Raw genomic sequence first — 17,780 nt, forward strand, 5'->3', positions numbered from 1 at the left:
AATGTTCTTATACCGAATAGAGTATAACTACCTACACTTTCGCCGTATGCCCTTTCTCTCTCATACATGTGTGATCGATTTGCACGATACTATGGTATTTAATTAACTCCTTTGTGATCATTCTTCTAGTTATAAGTGAGTTGACATGTAAATTTACATTTACTTCTTTTTGAAAATTGTTCTCGAAAGGTATTAAGGATAGTGACATTGGGTTATAGAATCTTCTCGATTTGTGCAATGTTGTTCTTAGATTTTTCTCGGAGAAATTGCGCCATTGAACTTTTTCGGTTTGTCGGATGTTCCTTTCGTCGGGTTCTTGGACGTAAACGTTGATATGGTAGTCAAATGGTTGTTAACTGCCACCCCGGACGTCCGCCGTGATGCTTATTTAGCACTTGAAGATTAAACTATGAGATGAATATCGTTTCATGAAAAAATGGAAATGTATCAAAAAAAGAACACACTTATAAGGGATGGAAGAGGCCACTGGCCGCCCTCTACGGATGCGAGTGTTCAGACCGAAGAGGATGGCACCTCCGGTCTCCCCGCATCAACAGCAGTGCACATCAATCAAACAATAACCTCGTCATTGGCCGACAAGATTAGCTAACCTCGGGTGCGGGTGCTCTTGCCTAAGATTTGGGCAAAAGGGAAGCACTCTCCCCAGTGCCCTCACCTCATATCTGAGGATGGGCAAGGGAAGCTTCGTCTAGCGTTGAGTTGCCATTAAATCTACTGTTTAATCATTTGAATTTCAAGTTCGCATTGACAAGATCCAACAAGGATTTAGATTCGAAGTTGAGACGCTGGTGGAGTTGTATCAATAGCCGTGGAGTTGTATCAGTAGTCGAGTCGCTTCCTGTTCGATGGAGACCGGACCGAGCAGTTTTAGTTCACTTATCAAGTCTGCAACTTTGCTTCATCCAATCTTCCACATCTCCACCGTGTACAGTCCGGCATGAGGTTGTGAGCTCGCCTGCACACGGCGGCGACGTCTTGCCGATTCCGCTTGTGCCCAGCTGGGCCAGCGCCGCCCATCTCTCGCGCGCTCTCTCCCTCCTAATCTCTTTATGAAATTTTTTTGTCGTTTTCTCATCTTTTATAATAAAGTTCAAAATCTTATCCTATAAAGAAAAATTCAGGGATGATACTACAGGAGACGGAATCGAGAAAATTCATGGACCATCCACGCCATCATTCAAAGCGTTATTGTGACAAAAGAAACATGAAAATCAACCATATGATTCTCGTTAAAAAAAGGGAAAAAGGGACGATGTTTTGGACGGATATCTGCGTTGTTTTGCTCATGGAGCACTCCGACATCGGTAAACCAATAATGGGGACAACAGGCTAAATTCGAAAATAATAAATAAGTCGTGTAAAAATGTCTCCTTTTTTTGGTTTTTCCCCTTCCGGAATCCTTAATCTTGCCTTAGCGAGAACGGGAACGAAGTAACAGAATCCAGCGAATCGCCATTTCGTCGCTCCTGGGGCAGTCAGATTCATGGTCTCCATCGCGTGTGATTGACGCGCCTTAGCCCGTGTATCTGATCAGGATTCAGGAGTTGCTCAATCCTCAATCGAGAATTGTGTCTCTCCCCCTCTCTCGGCTGGAACGATGGGGAGCATGGTGAGGAGTTGCATGCAATCGATTCTGAAGTTGGTGAACTCCGTGATCGGAATGGTCGGGATCGCCATGATTCTGTACTCCGTTTGGATGATTAGGGTTTGGACGAGGCACATGTCTGATTTCGATCATTCTTCTCAGCCCGCCCCTTGGTTTGTCATTTCTTGCTCTTTCCCCTGATTTTCTTTAAATTGTTTCTGGGTAAATGTCAGGATATGATTTTCTTTCTGTGCGCTTGATTGCTGAGGCTCTCTTGGAAATGCGCAATTTCGTCATTTTGGTTTGAGAAATGGCTTTCTTTTTGGTTACTTAATTGGGGAAAAAGGAGGAATTCATTTTGATTTCCCAGCGAGCTCTGCATTCCCAATTGAATTTTGTGGTTGCAGCGTCATGTTGAAGAAGTTGGCCGAGTTTTTGGTGGCGCACGAGTTTCGCATTAAAGCGATTTATATATGCTCAACTTTGATGCGGGCCATTCTGCTTTTGCAGCAAAATGTGAACTTGAGTTCTTGTTGTGCGAGTTTTGAGTGGACGATTCATGTGTACTTTTCCTTTTCACGTTACTTCCTCACTTTACTCTTGTTTTTTGGGTGGGCTTTGTGGCAGTATAGTAATGATTGTGGGGGGAGGGAATTGAAATTATGGTAACTTTGGAGGCTGCATACTTTTCAGTTTGCTATGAGCCATGTATTTTATTTGTCTGGGTATTATACTAGCAGACCTTGCTGAGAGGCTTTTCATTTTGGCTAGTATAGCATACAATAGCATGTTGAAAAATTGAGTCGCCACGGCGTAAGAGGATCTCACTTACAGGGACAGGGCTGTTGTTTGTTGAAGGGAGAGGCACTGTTGTTTTACTTTTAACAGCTGAAGAAACACTATGTGTTATATGGAGTACTGATCCTCCATTTATGCTGTAAATATTGTGGCATAATTGTAAAACTTATGGATGTGTCACCTTGTCCTTTAGAAAATGGAAAGTGTAGTGAAATCACTTTGCTGTGTGTGCATTTTAGCAATTATTTTTTGATTCTTGCTAAATCCGCTGCCTTTCAATGGAGTAAAGAAAAAAACGTGGTAACTAATCCGACCAAAAAAAGAAAAAAAGATGTAGGAAGTAAAGTTAGCATTTAGTGGATCAAGGCTGTAGCGCGAGGAAGGTGTTACAGCACATTTCTTATCAGTTTTAACACTCCCTATATTGTCTTTCTTTTCTATGAATAGTTGCCTTGCATTTGTTGTGATAAATGTTTGAGAATTATCGGATCATGTCTGTGCAGGTTTGTTTATACTTTTCTTGGTCTTGGAGTCACTATGTGTGTGATCACATGCTCTGGACATGTAGCTGCAGAAACTGCAAATGGCTGTTGCCTTTACCTGGTAACTTTTCTTTAGCATCTCACTTCTGGACGTGGCGTGGACCTGTAACTTTGGAGCGTAATTGGACTTTTTTCCACTGTTGAAAATTTGTGCTGTTCCTGATATCCTACTTTAGCCCTTATGCTCGTTACTCTTCACCATACAGATTCATTTCTTGTATTTAATGTGTGCAGTATATGCTTTTCATCTTTTTGCTTCTCATTCTGGAAGCTGCAGTAACTGTTGATGTTTTTCTGAATCGTGACTGGGAAGAGGTACATTAAGAAGCTGTTCTTGGTAAAGTACTTGGTGATTTAGTATCTCAAAGCCTGCCTTGGATCATGTCCTTTTAAGCTTGACATTTTGACAGGACTTTCCAGAGGATCTTACTGGGAACCTTGATCTCTTGAAAGAGTTTGTCAGGTCAAACTTTGAGATGTGCAAATGGATAGGCCTGTCAATTGTATCTATCCAGGTAGGTGTGCTTGAGTATGTTTTGAGCATTGAGCTATTGCTTGAACTGTTGACGCTTCTTCTTCCTTTACTGTTTTTTTTTAATACCCTTTGTGGGACTATGGGGTTAATTGGTTTTGTCTCGCCGTGATTTATTTATTATATATGATGAAGTGGGCGTCACTTGATAACGTTCTCTAAAGTTGAACCTGTGAAGTGGAAGTTGACATTCAAACAAGTTGATCTTTTACTTTGTTTAGAGGATGGCCTTTTCTTTTCCTGCAATTGTGAGGCTTTAAAAATGATACTCTGGTCCTTTTCTAATTTCTTGCTGAAAATGAATCTCAATTGTCTTTAGCATGTTCGTCGACTTCGTTGACTTCCTTGGTTAGGGCTTCCTGCCATACTCACATCTATGAGGTGTTGAACTAGAGGAAAACAAGAGGATTGTGGTGCAATATAGTTGATTGCTCTTTATCTTCCTTTTTTTGGCAGTTGCATTTAATCTCCCTTGATTAACCCAATATTGTACTTCCGACACGAAACTTGAAAGAGTTACCCTTGTTATATTGAACTTTCGGTTGTTTTCACCAGCAATTCTGATAGTATTTGATTAAAGTACCAGAGAATGTTTCAGTAATTCCAGTGTGTTCCCTAGAAGTTTGCCTGTTGTATTGTACCTCCTAAGTTCATGAAATTTTAACATGCACTAGCATTAAATTACGGGTTTAGAGTAGAGTGAAGGTTTCTTTTATACCTTGCCTTAAAAGTGCATTCACTCCTGTAGTTGAGTTAAGGTACATGCCATAGTGGGTTTAGAGTAGTCAAGGTTTCTTTTATACCTTGGTTCAAAATTGCATTTATTTCCGTAGTTGAGTTGAGTTAAGTGCAGTGATTCGTTATGACAGTTCAATTAGTAGCTTCTTGGGTATTGTGAATATTAGACCTGTAATCTGCTTTACTTTTGAAGATGGTTCAAATTTCTTGTTCTTCTTTTTTTCATGTTTACAGTTACTCTTTGGTCTTTAAATAATTCTTCAAACTATTTTTATTAACATGTCATTAGCTGAATGATAATTAACATGCGTGTTGCCAACCCTGTGCATGTGAGGAAATACAAATGAATTTTTTTTTCCTGATTTGCTTTTGATTTCTTTTACCTCTTTGACTCTCTCATCCTTTTGTTTCAGGGGCTATGTATCCTGTTGGCAATGGTACTCAAAGCTCTTGGGCCGCGTCAAAACTATGACAGTGACGATGAATTCTCCACAGACAGAGTTCCTCTGTTGAAAAATGCTATGGTCCCACCACCATATGTTGTTGCAGACCCTGCTTATGGACCCAAAAGTGATGGATGGAGTATAAGAATCAACGAAAAGGTATTGATGTTAGAGACACTCTTGACCTGTCTTTTGTTGTATGAGAGTTGACCTATTTTAAGTTCTAGCTTGCTGGCTTTGTCAGCTTTTGTTTTATGGAAACTTGAGGCATGATTTTGGTGGTGACTCCTCCGTTCCTAATCTCCATTTTAACCACCTGTTCAAAATTGCAGGTTCACTTGCATTTTTACCATGCATGGTGCAATCACGTGTAATTAATCTATTGGCAGAGATTTATGTTATAGATATCTGATTTTCTTAAATTGGAATACTTCTATTTGTTTTAATTAGATTAACATATCCTCTTCATTGTCCTTAATGATGATTCCTCAGAGATGATTGGGCTAATCATGTTCTGTTCAGCATCATTTAAATTACAGTGCATTGTTTCTGGTCAATGTGATTTTCATTCTCAACAGCCTGCACTTTATGAGGCAGAAAAAATGCCTCCTGCTCTCTGTTAATATATGTAGAAGTGGTCATGCTGAAATTATTTAGCTTCACTGCTGGACACTTCCTGTTCTTCTGTATTGTATCGTCTGATTCAAATTAACATCCTTTATTGGACCGTTTACGTGGATAGGATATTGCACTTCTTTTTTGCTCATCCCAAAACTCACAACCTGATTGCCTCTCTAGAGGAGGAACTTCATAAAACCGATCTTTTGTATCACCTTGGCATTCAAACTCATATTCTTATTACTTCTAATGTAGACAAGAAGGTGACCGAACAAATTCAAAGAGGCGCCAGCTGTTGACCAATGGATGGGAAGTGTAAGATGCTGCTCTTGGCCCATGCCTGTTAAACTAATTGGAATTTCATCGTGGGTTGACTCTCGTCCAGACTTTCAGAGTTTGTGCACTTCGTCATGTGTACATGTACAATAATGCAGAAAATTCTGCAAATGTGCACTGAAGAGATAAATAGCTAGAACACGAGAACTTTTTTTGTTATTATGCAATGCTCCTGTATTTAGAATTGTAATTAAACTCTAGTTCTTGTCTTTCAGCGCCTCTAGCCTATAGCACCAGTCAACCTCAGTACGTGGTTCAGCAGCACGGAAGCAATGCAGTTCGACATGTATCATCACTACTATCCTGGAGTAGGGCCACGGTTGCATCGACTTTTGATCTGCAATTTTTTGGTGTAAGCGACGTTTATAGAGTGAGGTTTGATTAGAGCACTTGAATTTATCCTGATGTTGGGTCTAGGTATAAACATAGTATTCCCTGATCAATATGACAGTCGTCTCGCTGTGCTCATTTACGTTGATACTTACAGTTGCGAGTGTGTTCCCCCCTAGTTGCTGATAAAGTGGCATGTGACAGGCCAACCCAGTACGACGTCAATTCATTCGTTCACGAGATTAGAAGTGGCAAAATAACCTCAAATCATGAAAATACATATCTGATATCCTCTCATGTTGCTGTAGGACCAAAAAGAAAAAGAAGAAGAAGAAAGCACTGTTGATTCTCCGTAACGTGACTCGTATAATGGTTCAAACGTATGGTTCGATTAGAATAATGGGAGTGTTCCGTTCGTGCCATTAGCTGAGTGGTTTTGCCAGTTAAGATTCTTCAACCGTTGCAACTTTTAACCGCCGATTTAATCATACTTTATCAGACAGAATCAATCAAGATCGTCCAGCGACTTTTAAGGCATTCGTTTTGTAGAAAGGTAGCGTGAATTGCTCATGCGCATCATAAAATACTCAACCCACATCCTCTTGATTCTCCGGATTTTGAGGTGAACAATCAGCATGATCGTCCCTCTTTAATTAGCAAAAGATAGAAGCGTGCGAAGCATGTATCGGAACTCGGGCGGAAAAGAAATTTCAGTTGAGAGAGTATGGGGCTTAACAGTTCCATCTTTTTTCTAAGATACGAGAGTGCTGTTTAAAGGGTCTGGTGCCAAAGTCTTCAATATGGTCAAAAGGATGCCTTTCCTCATAAAGCTCCAAGCAGATCTTCTTTCCAAGACTTAACCCATTTGTTCCCATGCGTTGTCTTCGAGCTTTAACGATACCCGAGTTCTTTATCACGCGCCCACTACTCTCTCTCACCTTCTCAAGTATGGTAATCTGTCACACGGCTAATAATTAAACTGCCCTTGTGCAATTTGAATGAGCACGAGGACTGACCTCACGACTGTAGGTTACAGAGGCCATGGCCATATCTCTGGATATTGTTATTCAGTATCAACTGCGGCTCGGATTTTGCAGTGAAATGCTGAAAATGAACTGCAAAAGATGGTCAGGAAGAGTCGAATGCATGTAAATGTGTGAAAACTGAAAGGGGTGTTCTGGTTTTTTTTTTTACCTGTGAAGTGAGATCAGGATGACAAGTGAGAATGGGGGGAAAAGGAACTGTGGCTTTAAAATTTCTAGCGAGAGAACAAACAAACAGGGACTGGGTCATTTTCTTTGCCGATTTGTCGGTATGAGTGGATATAACGGTTGGTGCTTGCAGATAAAGTCACATGCCGGCAATGGATTCGCATGTGCTCTTTGCAGCTTCGGACAAAACAAGGAAAGAATCAAGTCTGCATTTTTTTAAAAGAAACTTGCAAACTTGTAAGGATCTGCTGCTTTGTTTGTTCTGGGGAAAACTGTGTGGCTGAGCGATGTCCATTGGGATTCCACGGCAGTCAGCTTCCTTTTCCTCTCTCACGTCCTTCCTTCCGAGACTGTTGGATCTTGGATCACCCCAAGTAAAAACCACACAGCACGAGGACCAACAAAGCGAAAAATCACAACTTTCTTCCTCGCTGTTGCTGTAATTATTATGCTGCTTTCGCTTTTCTCCAATGTTCTAGTGTTTGCTCAATGTAGGAGCTGTGGATTGTGCGGGCGATTGCGTGGGGAGTGGTTTGAGCAACATCGTTAGTGGGATCTAAGAGGTTGATGAGGAGGGGAAGCACTGAGGACTACCGTTTAAATGGGGATGTTGGGAGGATGCTTGCTTTAACTTCCACTGTCTACTGTAATGCTCCACCCAACATGAGCTGTTTGGGTTCTCTATTTCTTCTAAGAGATCGATCTCAAAGAGGCGAGGAAGTAATTAGAAGACAAAACAGAGCATTAAGAAACACTCGCGAGACAATAATTCTTGATAATACTACAAGTAATTCTTAATGGCCTCTATTAATCTTGATAACGCTACAAGTAACGGAGTAATCGCAACTCTAGGATCGGCCTAAAGGCTGACACCGGCTTAATAAAACAAGATTTCTAAAGAGGATTGGTATGCCTTCCCTTTTGATTTTCCTGGTGATGTGGAGATGCTAGCCTTTTCTTTTAGAGTAAGCATTGCAAGTGAATTAGCTCTAAGCCCATCCGCTCTTACAGTATCCGCTGCACATGAAATTGTTCTTGATGCTGAAAAGGGTTAGGGGCCAAAAAGATTGTGATCAATGTAATGATTGCTTGAAGCTCTGTGTCTATGCTCACCCCCTCTCTTTTCTTTTCCGCACCAATCCTTTCCTTATTTACTAAACATATCCCAAACTTCTTGCTCCCACCTGCCGGCTGATGGAAATAGGCTGACTACCGGAGATAACCGTGCACGGGGGGCAGCGGAGGTAAGATCGACGCAAGGGCCATATACGTACATCAGCTGCATGTGTATAGTGCGGTTAAGATGCAAGTTTTTGGCAAAAACACTAGGAGCAGGTGCGAGCAGGATTATTCGAAAAAAATGCCAGAGAGATTTTGTAGCTAGATTAATGTCACTTCATGGTGACACGGAGGTGTCGAGTGCATAAGCCATACCAGTCGACAGAAGGATTTTCAAACTCGATAGCTTTTCGGTAGAAGATGGGCTCTTTAAATATTCCTTTTTTTGATTAGAAAACGAGATTCTGGCAAGACACCGCGGGAAAAAGGGGGGTTGGGGGGGGGAGAGGAGAGGGGAGACATCTATACAAGTTCCTCTATGGACAGTAGCAAGATAAGTCTCCTCGTTCCCACCGAAAGTCACAATCCTGGGGCAATAATTTTACATCTTCGTTCGGTGCGGTACCTAAACAGTGCTCCTGCGTCATCATGTGAAATCCAAAACGATGCAGCTTCCCTAAATTTGGAATGACAGAAAGTATTTAATCCCTACCAGAGACACATGGGTGGGGGAAGCTCAAGCGAAAAAACGCCCCCCATGTGACCCGGCAAGATTGTGATCTGGGCATATCGAGCGGGCGGTCCTCCACTCCCATCGGATGCCGATACGCATTGGATAAGAAGGAGCGCATCAAATTCAGACAACCATCTGCCTCTCCGGGGCCACACCACTGGCCGACGATTCAATTTGCCCTTAAAAGTCCTCATTCTCCTCAATTACTCCTCCAGCTCCAACTCTCGACAAAACTCGATGCATTCTCAAAAAAGGGTACAGCTTTTTGCACGGACCCTTCATAAAAATGAGATTCGGGCGCCATTGAAGCTGCTCTATAGGCTTAAAAGAGGTCAGCAAAATCAGCCGCACCCTTTTCACACGCGATTGTTTTAGTCAAAAGGGAGGAATTGGAAACACATCGTTAAATCAAAAACCGAGTTGATTAGTTAATTAATGCGACGACATGGTTATAATGGGCTCCAATCATACTTCTGACCCATGCGATGCCGAATCGTCCCCTCCACGTGTCGCCAGAGAGACATAAAACATTATTACTCGTACCGGTCGCGACGCTTTCTTGTCCGTGCTTGACCGAAATGCCCTCGCCTCGCCATTCCCGGGCAGCGTACGGTCAAAGCGGAATTAACGCCTTAACCGCCGGTGGGGCCCCCCCAAACCCCCGCGGGAGCAGAAGTGGCAAGCGCTGTAAATTACATCGTCCTCCGTGTCCACTCTCAATTGCAAGATCAATAGAGGAAGAGGAGACTCGCAGCTTTTCTGTTTCTTTATATATTCGCATTACACAGGCAAAAGCGACTGCAGCACTACAGGAGAGTACTAGCACAGTAGCAGCTACGCGCTCCCGCCTGTAAAAAAGTGTCGGCGAGCCTTTTTCGAGGCTTCCTCTTCCTTTGCCCCCCTCCCCTCCCTCTTAACTGTCCCTCGGTTTCTCCGCCGCGAGCTTGTGGCGGGACAATGCAGCCCCGCCGTGGCCCCTCCGCCCCGCTCCTCGGTCGGCTCTGGCTCCTGCTGGTGCTGGGGACGGCGTCGCTGCGGTGCGCGTCCGCGCAGGTGAAGCGGCAAGTGGCCGACGCGCGATGGAAGCCCGCCACGGCCACCTGGTACGGTAGCCCCGACGGCGACGGCAGCGACGGTAAGTTGGTTCGCTCCGACCCAAGGTGTAGCTACATTGTTCGGATCTACTGATAACCGTCGAGAATTCCTCAAAGCTTTTCGCGTGGGGTAGTTGAGCTGTGTTCTGTGCGTGAGTCGTCCCTGAGTCATCTAGAGCTAACTGGGTAAATGAAAAAGGTTGTGCTTTGCTCGACTTTGCACTTTGCACGTAGCTAAGAATGTGCCATGAAGACTCGGTGAGTCTGCAGAGTCAAAGCTCTCTCGAGAACTCGCTAATGGGGGATGTTCTTGTTGGACAAACTCTTGAGTCATTGGGTTGAAAATGGGTGCAATTTCAAGACAGAAGACGGCAAATAAGAAAACTTAGACATCTCTCTGTTTCTCTCTATCCTTTTTCACATGCAACAAAATGTAGGATAGCGACGCCTGAAACTCAATTTGACAGTGACTACTAACACGTATAACTCCAGCGAAATCTGGGTAGTTTACCCAAAAATGTTTCCCGCAGGGGCTGTAATCATGAAAAATCAATTGAATGCATCTAATGAAACTCTCTTGGGGGCTAAAAATTGCAGGTGGGGCGTGCGGGTACGGGTCGCTGGTGGACGTGAAGCCGCTGAGGGCTCGGGTCGGAGCGGTGAGCCCGGTGCTGTTCAAGGCCGGCGAGGGCTGCGGGGCGTGCTACAAGGTGAGGTGCCTGGACCGGAGCATCTGCTCCCGGAGGGCCGTCACCATCATCGTCACCGACGAGTGTCCCGGCGGATACTGCTCCGGCGGGAACACCCACTTCGACCTCAGCGGCTCCGCCTTCGGCCGCATGGCCATAACGGGCGAGGCCGGCCCGCTCCGCAACCGGGGCGTCCTCCCGGTCCTGTACAGAAGGTAGGCAGAGCTTGTTTCGCTTTTTTTTTTGGGGACTCTGCTGACACAGAGACGCGCGCTGTCTCTTCCTGCCTTTTACTTTTCAACGGTCTTTGTGGGGATCGAGGGTAGCCCCGGTCCGGTCTTCGGGAAAATCAGCAAAAATGTTGGGGCTTTTTTAGGACACTTGTCAAAGAGTTCTTACAAATCACTCGGGAAGCGATTAAAAACGACAGCTTTAATGTACTGACTTTCAACTTTAGCAATCGGACACTAGGTACGCATGTTTTGGTAAAATTCCAAATGGTGTTCTGTTGGCTAGACGCTGGTTAAAACGGGGCTTAACCCAAATTCCCTATTAAAAATCTTCTTTTTGGTCAAACTAATGTGATCAAGAAATCCTCTTTCTGTTTTTTATTTTTTTCAAATGATGGGTTAACGAGACGTGGTTGATTATGATATTGGGATTGTAGGACACCGTGCAAGTATCCAGGCAAGAACATAGCGTTCCACGTGAACGAAGGCTCCACAGACTATTGGCTCTCTCTCTTGGTCGAATTTGAGGACGGAGATGGCGACGTGGGTTCCATGCACATTAGACCCGTGAGACTCTCTCTCTCTCTCTCCTCTTTTGATTCATTCTTTCACCACTAATTGGCGCTGCTTTACTTTAGATCAATGTGCTCCTGTAAAGGAAAAAAAGTGCCCCATCTTCAGCTTTAATTAACCTAAAAAGAAAGGGGACCTTATAAACGTGCTAGGGAAAGGGTCACACCAAAGATCACACGGTATACTTTGGTAAAGTCGCGTGCTATTCGAATCTTTGGTCGAAAATCTTCAACACCCTTTTGGAAGCCAACTCCTGTAGTCGCGGCGGATCGTGCCGCACCACAATAGTCCCTCAACCTTGTGCACGCTCACAATGGTGTCTATATGGTGGCTAAAACTTGTTGTTGTTGTTGTTGTTGTGGTTCATGAATATGGGGGCAGGCGCGTTCGAGCGAGTGGGTGGAGATGAAGCACGTGTGGGGAGCGAGCTGGTGCATCATCGGGGGTCCTCTGCAAGGGCCCTTCTCGGTGAAGCTGACCACATTGTCGACGTCCAGGATGCTCTCGGCCAGAGACGTCATCCCAAGGAATTGGTCTCCCAAAGCCACCTACACCTCTCGCCTCAATTTCCTCTAAACTTCCATTCATCCCGTCACAAAGTAGCTCGCGCCTGTGCTCTTTAATTGGGGAAGAAAAGTAGCGAGTTGGGAGGTGCATACATTGCCATCCCATGCTCTTTCTTCTTCTTCTTCTATTTCCCAATTGATTTTTTTTTTTTTCACTTTCTTTGCTTTTCTCTCATTTGGGCTTTTCTGGATGCAAGTGTGGGTTTGTGTTTAGTTTGATGCAGCCCTCTCCAAAGGGAGAGAGAGCGTGCATGTATGCAATAGAGGCTTTCGCAATAGCAGCATGTGTAGAGATTTGGGTTGGTCACGAGATTATTATTGTGGGCCACCTTGTTTTCTTCTGATGGCTTTTGGACCGTTTGAATTGAATCTTCTTTGCCGATCCATGTGATGCGGGGGATACGTAGGGTCAGCTCTTGTTTGGGGTTGGGGGACACTTGTGAGTTTGTTTTGTTTCTTCCAGTTGATTCAGTTGGTGTTTTGAAGGTGAGTTTCAACTTGTTCCAGCCACTTGCAGGAGTGATTTTTTCCTTTTTGTGTGTGTGTGTGTGTCCGTAATACCGTGATTGACCGGCTGTCATAAGGCCAAATCATGTCATAACAATATAATTAACCTGTTAAAGCCCACTCTGTAGAATGCTTAAGCAAACCCTCCCGACCCACAAAGACCCACTACAGTACATTCCACCCACGATGTATGGAGAATTCATCAAATCGGAAGGTTTCAATTGACAGAGTGATGGCCATGGCCGACTCTAGACATGTTAAAAGGAAGATGAAGTCTGAGTTAAGAAGGACCTATTGTGACGTAAGGGATGACCGTAGCTAGGAGATCGGCAATTACGAGTCGTCTTTCAAGTGTCGCGAGAGGCACTTTGAGACTTCACAATCTTGAAGTAGAGAGCGCAAATTAAGCGACACTTAGAGACTTCACAATCTTGAAGTAGAGAGTGCAAATTAAGAGAAATGAGAATGACTATGGTACGAGAAGAGCACGCTAGCATGAAAATACCAGGGGAAGTGACAAGTTGAGACCCACATTTTAAGCTTAAGAAAAAAAGATTTTGTTAATGAGTACTGTAAACTACTGATTAAGCAATCAAGTTAACGAAATCTCGCAGTTCTCAATATACCGATTGTTCCTATGATATGTACAATCGGTGCTTCTAGATAAGCTTATGAGCTTTTCAAAATTTAAAAATATCTCGGGTGATGCAAAACCATTACTTTCCGACCAGATATCGTTTGTTTGTTTTTACGAAACAGAGGAAGCTTTATCCCCAAGTGAAAGTGTAAGCAAACATTAATACGACTGAAGTAGGTGGTTATAATGCAAAGACAGAAGGGAATTTCCTTTTATTTTAATTTTTTTTGTCTGACCATTGTTCCAATGTTGGGCCGGAAAAGAAAGTCCAATACTTATTAGAAAAAGACAGGAGAAAATTAAAAAAGTAAATGGGCCGGTGGGCTCTGTAGCTGACAATCCGATCTTCAAGGCCCATGAGACAAGAGCCGTCTAAACTCGCCGTGCCACGTGGACGATGGCATCGTCCACGTGTAACAACTTGCAGCATTTTCTCCTCGTTTGAGAATCGGTGGAGTGGAGTTGAGAAACTTCCACGCTCGTTGACCACGTCGCTCCTGCGAAGTGCAAAGTCAAACCCCCACTCGCGAGCCGAGAGGCGTCGGTCGCTGGAGCAAACCCGAGCTCGACGAACGAAGAAAATGGCGGACAGATTCTTCCCCAACACCATGCCGGACTTTGTCGCGGCGGCGACATCTCTCAGCGGAGACGATGATGGAGGAACGGTCTCAGCTCCCGGGGATTCTTCCCCCGCGAAGCTTCTCGCCATGCCTTACCCGGTCCTCTCCGAGAGTTTCAAGCGCGCCGCTCTCGACCTCAAGGAAACCGTACGCTCTTCTCTTCGATTCCTGAGCTCTGAGTGCGCTTTGTTTTTGTGGTTTTTTGTACGGAAGTTTAGCAATTGTTTGTGGAAATGTCGCAGATGGTGGTCGAGACGTGGGGTGTCACGAGGCAACGCGTGCGCGACTTTGCGCTGTATACCGGTTCACTGGGAACTGCTTTCTCGCTGTTCAGATCGTATCAGATCACGAGCAACTCCAATGATCTCGCACTCTGCTCCCAGATTATCAGAGCCTGTGACTCTGCTTCTTCTGGATCCAGGCACTCTTTCTTCTCCCCGTTATTTGTCATGTGAATCTTTCGGCACGCGCTATGCTAATGCGCACTGTCAAGTGACTGTGCGAGGGAAAGAAAATGAGTAGTAAATTTAAGGAAATGGCTGAGGTGTTGAATTAATGGGGATATGCTTGCTAACTATGTTCTTTTTTGTCTTTTCATTACTCAATGCTAGAGTAATTTTTGCAAAGTCGTGATACAAAACCCACTCTTGGCTTAATATTTGGATATGAAATCCTTAGCACTGCTCGGGCACTTGCAGATTAATCAAAACTAAGATGAGGTTTTGTAACGTCAAGTGCATTACTTTTCTTGTCTTATGTTTCCATATTAGGAGAGCAAAATCTTTGTATCAAGTACGCTAATTGCTTTGCATTTGTCCGGAACGCTCATTAATAAGACCCTTATCATATTCATCTTTCTTTCGGAAAAAAAAATGTAAATTTTGTTGGTGGGTCGACAATTGAGGCTGTGGAATTTCTTAGCTTCCCCATTTTGTCATCGCTGACAGGGATGTGACGTTCATATGTGGGAGAGCTGGTGTCTGTGCTCTTGGTGCGGTTGTGGCTAAGTACGTGGGCGATACTCGCTCTCTCACTCATTATGTAAATCACTTCAAAGAGGTAGATTCTTTAAACTGTTTATTCCTCACTTTTCTGATTTTCAATCTGATTGTTTTGTAAGCCACAGTTATCGACCTGCATCTTCATAACAGATTAAGTTGTCAAGGAGTACTCCGGATGAGTTGTTATATGGAAGAGCAGGATTTCTATGGGCCTGCTTGTTCTTGAACAAGCACATTGGCGATGGAACTGTTCCTTCATCGACCATGGTGACTTTCCATTGAATCTTTGATATCTCATCGCCCTTCTTTATGCTTGTGCAAATTGCCGTTATCTGGTTAATGGTATTATATGCAGCGTGCCGTGGCAGATGAAATATTCAAAAATGGGAGAGCATTGGCTAAAAGAGGAGGAAAGTCCCCACTGATGTTTGAATGGTATGGTGAAAAGTACTGGGGGGCTGCACATGGATTGGCTGGCATAATGCACGTTTTAATGCATTTGGAGTTGAAACCAGATGAGATGGAAGATGTCAAGGGCACTCTTAAATACATGATCAGAAATAGATTCCCTAGTGGAAACTATCCTTCCAGTGAGGAAGATAGAAACAGGGACGTTCTCGTGCATTGGTGTCATGGAGCCCCCGGGATTGCCCTCACATTAGTGAAAGCCGCTGAGGTAAACAAAGCCAAGTAGTCTCTGAGCCCTTGGGAGGGTGTTTTCGAACGTGATATTGGTGTTTTCCCAAATGTTCTCTGCTTGTTAAAAGCTTTCACGCTGATCACTTACGCGGAATAGCTGCCTCATGCTAGGTCTTTCGAGACGATGAATTCTTACGTGCTGCGGTTGATGCTGCGGAGGTAGTGTGGAATAGAGGGCTGTTAAGGAGAGTTGGTATATGCCATGGGATAAGTGGGAATGCGTACGTGTTTCTCTCGCTCTACCGTGTCACAGGCAACGAGGAGTTCTTGTACAGGGCAAAAGCATTTGCTTGCTTTCTTCTCGATAGGGCTCTCAAGCTTATTTCCACAGGAGAGATGCATGGAGGTGATAACCCCTACTCCCTCTTTGAAGGGATTGGAGGTATGGCTTATCTCTTTCTAGACATGGTAGAACCCTCAGCAGCCAGGTTTCCAGCTTATGAACTTTGAAAAGGGGGAAAAGATGGAAAGAAAAGAAGGGAAAGGTGAGAGCACGCTTGTGGTGAAGTTGTTCGAATTAGTGTTAATTATGGGTTTTACATATACTTGACTAATGTGTGTACGGGAATAATTAGCCACATCATTGGGTGCCCTCCACATCCTCTCATGCAGGCTTCTGTATCTGAGATTTCATTTTGATGCACATTGCTTGTTGTTTCAATAGAAATAAGGGCATTTCTCATTATATTGTGAAATGCATAGTTTAGTTATAGATTGCTGGTGCTTTGTTCTGTTTATCCAAGTTTTTTGCTGTGTCTTTATGGCCACTTCCGCAACAACTTAAAAGTGAAGATGTATGTCATCTCTGTAAAACCAATTGAAGAGTGGTTACTTGTCCTCAAGAATTTTCTGAACCAGGCCTTTAACTTTCCAGTTCCTTCCTTAGTTTGGAGGGATTGTTGTTAGCTCTGTGTTGCCAAGCGTTTCATAGTTTAGTGTCCCTGTTTAACAAAGGGTAGGAGTCCATTGTATTAGGAGTCACTTAATTTGGTCGTTCACCCATGTGGACTTTATGCATTAGCAGTATAGTATCCTGTCTCAGAGGAGTGCAGTACATATGCATCTTATATTCTCTAATAACTATAGCTTTACAGATCCCTACATTTCAAGTTGCTTGATTTCGAGAAGTTAGCGAGATGAGAATCACGCCATTGATGGTGTTACGACGAATAACTTTTGGCCAAACAAGGTGTTTGGCGGGAGCGGAAGGCAAAAGGCATATGTTAGAGAGTTTATTCCTCTCATGGGCTTGAACTACCGTGGGACTTGGGGAGTCCTGACGATATTGAATGCTTGTTTGGTAAGTTGAGAATGGGAAAGTTCACTTGATATGGGGAGCCGCTCATGAACAAATCCGGTTGCCGACTCTGAAGAACTAACAAGAGGAAATAGTGGGCAATCGAATCTGTAAATTGATTGTCCAGAACCCAAATCCTGCCAAGACAGTCGTCTTATGGCGAGTTTGGTAATGACATGATAACACCCACGACCGATTTCCTCAAGCATCGTGAAGAATCCCGCCCTTCGCGCATGCGGTGCATGGTTCTGTCATCAATTTTTAGTTCCAACCATCGGACCCTTTTGGCAAGTTTCATCATTTGGGATGCTGAACCTTGAAAGTCTTGAGCTTTGTAGAAAACAAACTCGAAAGTTCTTACACTTGGTCAGTGCTGAAGAAGCCACACCTCTCAAGAGTGCACAGGGATAGCTACGCAGTGCGAGCGTCTCGTCTCTCCTTGCCATGTGAAACTGCAGATAACGATAGTATTCGGGATAAATGCATTGGAAGTTCTAAAATTTATTCAGATGGTATAATTGAGTCTTAAAATTTTCTCAAAGTGCAACCAAAATTTGTCACGGAAGTGTAATTGATCCTAAAATTTTTAAAAAGTATAAATAAGTCCTAAAACTTGTCAAGTTGGTGCAATTAAATTCTTTTTTTAATTCTGTCCAACTTAACATACGAAATATGTTAATAAGTTATAGGACTTGATTGCATTAACTTGACATCTTCATAACTTGATTGAACTCCTTGAAAATTTTTGAACTCAATTGCACTTTTATGACAAATTTTAAGTTTTAGGATTTGATTGTACTTTTTAACGTTTTAAGACTTAATTACACTTTTGCGACAAGTTTTGAGATTTTAAGTGCACTTATTCCCGGTATTTTTACATGTTCAAAGTCAACTTTGGCGAGTTTTCACACTAAAATCCAA

At 43.5% G+C, this 17,780-nt stretch overlaps 3 protein-coding genes across 4 annotated transcripts; all 3 read left to right on the plus strand.

Moving 5' to 3' along the window:
* Positions 1–1,399: 1,399 nt before the first annotated feature.
* LOC115752321 (tetraspanin-19) lies at positions 1,400–6,054 on the plus strand. 2 transcript variants are annotated; one of them, XM_030690464.2, is made up of 7 exons: positions 1,400–1,779; positions 2,908–3,007; positions 3,181–3,261; positions 3,357–3,461; positions 4,630–4,818; positions 5,533–5,592; positions 5,829–6,054. In XM_030690464.2, exons 1-6 carry the CDS (start codon positions 1,619–1,621, stop codon positions 5,542–5,544), a joined length of 648 nt encoding a protein of 215 aa, XP_030546324.1. In that variant the 5' UTR covers positions 1,400–1,618; the 3' UTR covers positions 5,545–5,592; positions 5,829–6,054. The 2 variants fall into 2 exon arrangements, with proteins under 2 accessions (XP_030546324.1, XP_048127645.1); XM_048271688.1 differs by having other exon boundaries at positions 1,401–1,779; positions 5,533–6,054.
* Positions 6,055–9,688: 3,634 nt separating this feature from the next.
* LOC115752277 (expansin-B3-like) lies at positions 9,689–12,249 on the plus strand. Its single transcript, XM_030690394.2, has 4 exons — positions 9,689–10,081; positions 10,638–10,944; positions 11,397–11,526; positions 11,914–12,249. Exons 1-4 carry the CDS (start codon positions 9,904–9,906, stop codon positions 12,106–12,108), a joined length of 810 nt encoding a protein of 269 aa, XP_030546254.1. The 5' UTR covers positions 9,689–9,903; the 3' UTR covers positions 12,109–12,249.
* A 1,437-nt stretch (positions 12,250–13,686) lies between these two features.
* On the plus strand, positions 13,687–16,271 carry LOC115752278 (lanC-like protein GCL2). The gene is made up of 6 exons (XM_030690395.2): positions 13,687–14,009; positions 14,105–14,283; positions 14,810–14,921; positions 15,014–15,130; positions 15,219–15,539; positions 15,674–16,271. Exons 1-6 carry the CDS (start codon positions 13,824–13,826, stop codon positions 16,010–16,012), a joined length of 1,254 nt encoding a protein of 417 aa, XP_030546255.1. The 5' UTR covers positions 13,687–13,823; the 3' UTR covers positions 16,013–16,271.
* The last annotated feature ends 1,509 nt before the right edge of the window (positions 16,272–17,780 follow it).

Source organism: Rhodamnia argentea, chromosome 10 (genome assembly GCF_020921035.1).
Source record: "Rhodamnia argentea isolate NSW1041297 chromosome 10, ASM2092103v1, whole genome shotgun sequence".
Lineage (NCBI taxonomy): Eukaryota > Viridiplantae > Streptophyta > Magnoliopsida > Myrtales > Myrtaceae > Rhodamnia > Rhodamnia argentea.

What these genes read in the sequence shown, in the direction of transcription:
- LOC115752321 (XM_030690464.2), top strand. Translation starts at nt 1,619, where the DNA reads ATGGGGAGCATGGTGAGGAGTTGCATGCAATCGATTCTGAAGTTGGTG. An exon ending in ATGGCTGTTGCCTTTACCTG is followed by an intron (nt 3,008 to 3,180) that starts GTAACTTTTCTT and finishes TAATGTGTGCAG; the next exon opens with TATATGCTTTTCATCTTTTT. An exon ending in TGTCAATTGTATCTATCCAG is followed by an intron (nt 3,462 to 4,629) that starts GTAGGTGTGCTT and finishes CTTTTGTTTCAG; the next exon opens with GGGCTATGTATCCTGTTGGC.
- LOC115752277 (XM_030690394.2), top strand. Translation starts at nt 9,904, where the DNA reads ATGCAGCCCCGCCGTGGCCCCTCCGCCCCGCTCCTCGGTCGGCTCTGG. An exon ending in CTCCCGGTCCTGTACAGAAG is followed by an intron (nt 10,945 to 11,396) that starts GTAGGCAGAGCT and finishes TTGGGATTGTAG; the next exon opens with GACACCGTGCAAGTATCCAG. An exon ending in GTTCCATGCACATTAGACCC is followed by an intron (nt 11,527 to 11,913) that starts GTGAGACTCTCT and finishes ATATGGGGGCAG; the next exon opens with GCGCGTTCGAGCGAGTGGGT.
- LOC115752278 (XM_030690395.2), top strand. Translation starts at nt 13,824, where the DNA reads ATGGCGGACAGATTCTTCCCCAACACCATGCCGGACTTTGTCGCGGCG. An exon ending in CTCTCGACCTCAAGGAAACC is followed by an intron (nt 14,010 to 14,104) that starts GTACGCTCTTCT and finishes GAAATGTCGCAG; the next exon opens with ATGGTGGTCGAGACGTGGGG. An exon ending in CTGTTCCTTCATCGACCATG is followed by an intron (nt 15,131 to 15,218) that starts GTGACTTTCCAT and finishes TATTATATGCAG; the next exon opens with CGTGCCGTGGCAGATGAAAT.